Here is a 6314-nt window from a genome sequence, read left to right on the forward strand (position 1 = left end):
TAGGGATATGTATATGCAGTAACCCGAATGTTGTTCGGAGTCCCGGATGAGATCCCGGACGTCACGAGGAGTTACGGAATGGTCCGGAGGTAAAGATTTATATATGGGAAGTCCTGTTTCGGGCATCGGGACAAGTTTCGGGGTTATCGGTATTGTACCGGGACCACCGGAAGGGTCCCGGGGGTCCACCGGGTGGGTCCACCTGTCCCGGGGGGCCACATGGGCTGTAAGGGGGTGCGCCTTGGCCTAATGGGCCAAGGGCACCAGCCCCACATAGGCCCATGCGCCTAGGGTTCAAGGGGGGCAAGAGTCCTAGGAGGGTAAGGCACCTCCTAGGTGCCTTGGGGGGAGGGAAAACCCCCCTTGGCCGCCGCACCCCCTAGGAGATTTGATCTCCTAGGGCCGGCCACCCCCCCTTGGCACCCCTATATATAGTGGGGGGAGAGGAGGGACTTCATACCTGAACGCCCTGGCCTTTGGTTGCCTCCTTCTCCCTCCCCAACACCTCCTCCACCTCCATAGTGCTTAGCGAAGCTCTGCCGGAGTACTGCAGCTCCACCAACACCACGCCGTCGTGCTGCTGCTGGTGCCATCTCCCTCAACCTCTCCTCCCTCCTTGCTGGATCAAGAAGGAGGAGACGTGGCTGTTCCGTACGTGTGTTGAACGCGGAGGCGCCGTCCGTTCGGCGCAGGTCATCGGTGATTTGGATCACGTCGAGTACGACTACATCATCACCTTGCAAGCTTCCGCACGCGATCTACAAGTGGTATGTAGATGCAAACTCTCTCCCTAGACTCGTTGCTTAGATGAACTCATAGATGGATCTTGGTGAAACCGTAGGAAAAATTTTAATTTTCTGCAACGTTCCCCAACACGGACAACACATAAAACCATTCTACTTGTTTGCCTCAGCCGCATCGAGAAACTCATGCACGCCCTTAATGTACTCGCGGGTGTGTCTGTCACCGTACATCCATTGTCGGTTCATCTGCGTGCATCATATATAATCAAGTGTCCAAATTAATAGAAGTTCATCATCACATTAAAACTAAAGTGCATACATAGTTCTCATCTAACAACATATAGCTTTTCAGAGCATCTAATTAATTAAACCATACATTGAAACTATGTAAAACATTTCAATGCGAAAACAAATGCGATCATAATCGCAACCAAGGTAACAATTGATCCAACGGCATAATGATACCAAGCCTCTGTATGAATAGCATATTTTCTAATCTTTCTAATCTTCAAGCGCATTGCATCCATCTTGATCTTGTGATCATCGACGACATCCGCAACATGCAACTCCAATATCATCTTCTCCTCCTTAATTTTTTTTATTTTTTCCTTCAACAAATTGTTTTCTTCAACTAAATTTAACCTCTCGACAATAGGGTCGGTTGGCATTTCCGATTCACATACATCCTAGATAAATAAAATCTATGTCACGTTGATCGGCATAATTTTCATAAACAATAAATGAACCAATAGTTATAAAGATAATATACATACCACATCCGAATCATAGACAGGACGAGGGCCGACGGGGGCGGATACCAAAACCATCGCACTATATAAGATGCAATAATAAAAGTAAGAAAATGATACAAGTATCTATCTAAACATACAAGTAAGAATATTTTTCCTTTCAGAAAGAAGATAAGAACAAGAGGCTCACCACGGTGGTGTCGGTGATGAGATCGGCGCGGGTGATCCACGGCGGTGAAGACGGGGACGGGGCGTGACGGGCCGCTAAATCTAGACAAATCTCGAGAAAAATGGAGTTTGGAGGTCGAGCTTCGAGAGGAGAAAGCTTAAATAGTGTGGCTCGGGCATTCCATCGAACACCTCATGTGCATAGGAGGTGAGCTAGAGCACCACAAAGCCCTCTTCCCCTCGGCCAGAGAAAAACAGAGCACTGGGGTGCTCTGCTCGCGAGCGAGGGGTATATATAGGCACCTCATTGGTCCCGGTTGGTGACATGAGCCGGGACTAAAAGGGAGCCTTTGGTCCCGGTTCAAGCCACCAACCGGGACCAATGGTGGTGGGCCAGGAGCGAGGCCTATTGGTCCCGGTTCATCCCACCAACCGGGACCAAAAGGTCCAGATGAACCGGGACCAATGGCCCACGTGGCCCGGCCGGCCCCCTGGGCTCACGAACCGGGACCAATGCCCACATTGGTCCCGGTTCTGGACTGAACCGGGACTAATGGGCTGACCCGGCCTGGACCAAAGCCCTGTTTTCTACTAGTATATGGTGTTTTCTTATTGGGTCCGAGCATCCGATGTCTCTTTTCTTTGGGCATCATGTTTAAGATGAGAAGGCAGACAACTCAGATGCATAATCATTGGGCACACCGAATTATTGTATCAAATTCCATCGAATTTAAATTGTTTGATAGGTCCGGGCATTTTCATCGGTGGAAATCTTACATTCATCGGTGAATCAGAGAAGAGAAACACTAGGTGCAAACCGTGAGTTTGCGAAACCCAACCTGAAACCATGCATCAATGTTTTGGTTATCGAATAGGGCATTTTTACTCAGGGGGCAGTAAACGTAGTTACCATGGTTACCGAGAAATATCAAGAATATTTCAAACGAAATTTATACTTGAATTTTGAATTCAAATAAGTGAATGAACGGACATTCAAACCAGAGACCTTTCAAAACAGGAGCTAGCTTGTTGCTTACACGCTAGAACCAGCTCTCATGGCATTAATTTCATCCTACGTACTTTACTATAAATCGATCATTTAAATTCAAAAAATTGATATTTTTTGCTTGGTATGGGCATTTACCGAGGGGCACCGAGTACGTGGTAACCACAGGAAATCTTAAAATTTCGACCGGTAACCAAAACCTTGGAAACCATGATCCACGGGCACACTCTATCTAGCTAAACTAGGCCCAATGCGACACCAAATGACACGAAAATGCCAGCACTAGCCTCGCAAGTTTAACACACGTTCGTGCGTGCATACTTTCCCTCTCGCTCTCATCCATGGGCAGGGCAGCTGACCTAACTGTGACTCCGTAACCGACAGGCCTAAATGTCAAATACGTACTCCACATCCGTCGTACGAAACCTACTGTACACGGATGGTTAGGTGTAGTGTCCACGCCCTTTTCTTCTTCTCTGGTGATCATGCCGGCCACAGATAGCAAGCAGAATCCGTCTATAAATGGCTCGTGTCCCTCTAATCCGTTCACCAAATTAAGCCCGCGCTCACACTGCTCGAGGTCGCAAAGTGTCAGAGAGTACTCGAGGTCACATAGTGCTAGAAAAAACTAGAATCGGATCGATGGAGATTACGAGCAGCACAATGGTGAAGCCGGTGTACGTCGTGCCGCACCCGCTTGTCGGCGAGAAGGTGCCGCTGACCGTCTTCGACCGCGCCGCGCTGGACATCTTCGTCCCCACCGTGCTCGCCTACCCCGCGCCGGCGCCGTCTAACGAGGCGCTCAGGGAGGGGCTCCTCAAGGCCGTCGCGCCGTACCCTCACCTCGCGGGGCGCCTCGCCCTCGACGACCACGGCCGGCGCTTCCTCCACGTCAACAACGAGGGCGTGCTCCTGATCGAGGCCACCGTCCCGGTCGACCTTGCGGACGTGCTCGTCGACGGCCGCATGGCCGCTGGCGTCGAGGACCTCTACCCTACGTTACCAGAGGTATTTCTTGCTTGATTTTGCTTCTATCACGACTCACGTCACATCCATGCACATCGTGCATGCATGTACTAAGCTTCTGGCTGCAAGTGCTTATTTGATTTATTTTTTGTTGCATATACAGGAGAACATCGGGGCGGCGCTGCTGCAGATCCAGCTCAACAGGTACAAGTGCGGCGGCCTCGTGGTCGGCATCAGCTGCCACCACCACACCGCCGACGGCCATTCCATGAGCATGTTCTTCACCGCGTGGGCGACGGCGGTGCGCGAGGGCAAGGACTTCACCACGCCGACCCCGTTCCTCGGCCGTGCGAGAACTGCGTTGCCTCGAATCACGCCGACGCCGGTGTTCGATCACCGGTCACTGGAGTTCACGTGCGGAGATGGAGACGCCTACGCCGTCGTCCCCATGGACAGGATCAAAAACCTCACTCTGCATTTCACGGCCGAGTTCGTCGCCGACCTCAAATCCCGGGTGGGCACCCGTTGCAGCACGTTCCAGTGCCTACTAGCGCACGTCTGGAAGAAGCTCACGGCGGCGCGGGACCTGAAGCCCGAGGAGTTCACCAAGGTGAGGGTGGCCGTGAACTGCAGGGGCAGGACCGACCCTCCCGTGCCGATGGACTTCTTCGGGAACATGGTGCTCTGGGCTTTTCCAAGGCTGCAGGTCCGGGACATCCTGAACTCGAGCTACGGCAGCGTGGTCGGCGTCATCCGGGACGCCGTGGCGCGCATCGACGACGAGTACGTGCAGTCCTTCCTGGACTTCGGCGGAGTGGCGGACGCGAACGGGGAGGAGCTCGTCGCGACGGCGGCCGCTGCCGGCACGATGTTCTGCCCGGACGCAGAGGTGGACAGCTGGCTGGGATTCAGGTTCCACCAGCTCGATTTTGGCACCGGCGCACCGTCCGCTTTCGTCCCGCCAGACTTGCCTTTCGAGGGGCTCATGATCTTCATGCCGTCGCGCAAGGCGAACGGCGGCGTCGACCTCTTCATGGCCGTCGCCGAGGAGCACGTCGCGGCGTTCGAGCAGATCTGCTACTCGTTAGACTGATCGACCCGCCAGGGGCAAGTTGGAATCGCTTGCATTCATGGATGCATGTCATTAGAAACGTCACGTTTATTACTACGAAACAATTGCACTGGAACTATGCAGTGTATGTACAGTATGTAGATGTTACCTGTAAAATCACCTGCACTTGAGTTGTTAGCCAAAAACGTGGAGGTTGACCTGTATAAGTAGTTCGGTCATCTAAGAATAAAAATATTTACGAGAACTCTTTCTTTAAAACCTTTTTTGAGATCTCTTAGTTGTTGGAGTGTCTACTGATATTTGATTTAAGAAGGATAAAAAGAATCTTTCGACCCCATTATTGTGTTTTGGGAATGGCTAGATGTAAGTTGACTGATTTTCAAACGAGGGCTGCTATGGAGACGATAAAAATAAGGCCGATTCCCGGTCGATACGCTGCGGCCCCCATTAGATGCAGTTAGCGAGCACTTGTACTCCGCTGGATTGCAGCGTTGTTTGCATATCGGCCGGGAACTGTCATGTGCCCGGCAGATTCGTTTTCAAATTTGGGTCACTCGATCGTTTTGAGCCGTTGGATGTAGATCGAACAGTGGGCAGCCCTTCTTCTTCCTCCAGCTAATCACCATCCCTGGACTACTGCACCGATCGCCGGCCGAACCGCCTGCCACCACTACCCGCGGCCGACGGCGCTCCCGCGCAGCCTCGCCGTACCACCCTCCCCCTAACCGCGGCCCACCGCCGTGCTGCCGCCCATGGCCATCCCTCTAGCATCGGCAATGACCGGTTTTTCTCCGGTGAACTTGCACCACGGCCCCACCACCATCATTCTTCCGCCCCACCTCCCACTCTAAGATGATGGGGTAGCCCTCCGGCGAGCCGCTTCCTTCTCCTTCCTTCCCTCCAGCCACCTTCCTTCTCCTTCCTTCCTTCAAAATCGACTAACCACAAATAGCTAAAGTCAGTCAACTGACATTTAGCTATTGTGTTCTGTTTTATTTCATGGTGTAAGATGATTGGAAAATTTCATTATTAATTGTAGTAAATTATTCATGACTAAAACAATTATTAGCATCCATAGCACTAGCATTGAGGGCATGATGTTGAAAGAACACTTGTGTTGCATTGACCCAAGTTGTACATTATACTAAGAGATGATATCGTCACAAGTCTATAGTCCATAACATGAGAAAGTTAACGTATGCACAATTCCTTAGATCATGAGAGTATCGATTCACTTCATATCGGACGCTTTAGGGTTGTTCTAACGTCAACCGTAACAGGGTGATTATAACGGGAACTTACATGTTCATCAGAAACGTATGATGAGGGACTAGATAGCTCGAGGCTGGGATTTTCCTCCTCCGGCGATGGAGAGATATTCTTAGGGCTCTCTCGGTGTGATGACATCCATCATTGTTTGGCCAGACACAACGTGACTTGCTCACGGATATGCCGGAACACGTGAATGAGAAAAGAGAATAAAATCTGTAACAAGGAGATTAGCATAGAGACAATGTGTTTGACTCACGGGGTTGCCAATATATCTTACTTCGGGCTTTTGTGAAGTGTCGTGAAGCGAAAGGAATAGCATATGGTAGCTAAAGGGTCAC

The 6314-nt window shown here is 51.1% G+C and overlaps 1 protein-coding gene across 1 annotated transcript; it reads left to right on the forward strand.

Annotated features, from left to right (window-relative positions):
• The first annotated feature begins 3232 nt into the window (after window positions 1–3232).
• On the forward strand, window positions 3233–4948 carry LOC123081514 (tryptamine benzoyltransferase 1). The gene is made up of 2 exons (XM_044504083.1): window positions 3233–3674; window positions 3796–4948. Exons 1-2 carry the CDS (start codon window positions 3309–3311, stop codon window positions 4723–4725), a joined length of 1296 nt encoding a protein of 431 aa, XP_044360018.1. The 5' UTR covers window positions 3233–3308; the 3' UTR covers window positions 4726–4948.
• Window positions 4949–6314: the final 1366 nt, after the last annotated feature.

Source organism: Triticum aestivum, chromosome 4A (genome assembly GCF_018294505.1).
Source record: "Triticum aestivum cultivar Chinese Spring chromosome 4A, IWGSC CS RefSeq v2.1, whole genome shotgun sequence".
Lineage (NCBI taxonomy): Eukaryota > Viridiplantae > Streptophyta > Magnoliopsida > Poales > Poaceae > Triticum > Triticum aestivum.

Coding starts and splice junctions, on each gene's coding strand:
- LOC123081514 (XM_044504083.1), top strand. CDS start 3,309: ATGGAGATTACGAGCAGCACAATGGTGAAGCCGGTGTACGTCGTGCCG. Junction 3,675..3,795: donor TCTACCCTACGTTACCAGAG/GTATTTCTTGCT, acceptor TTGCATATACAG/GAGAACATCGGGGCGGCGCT.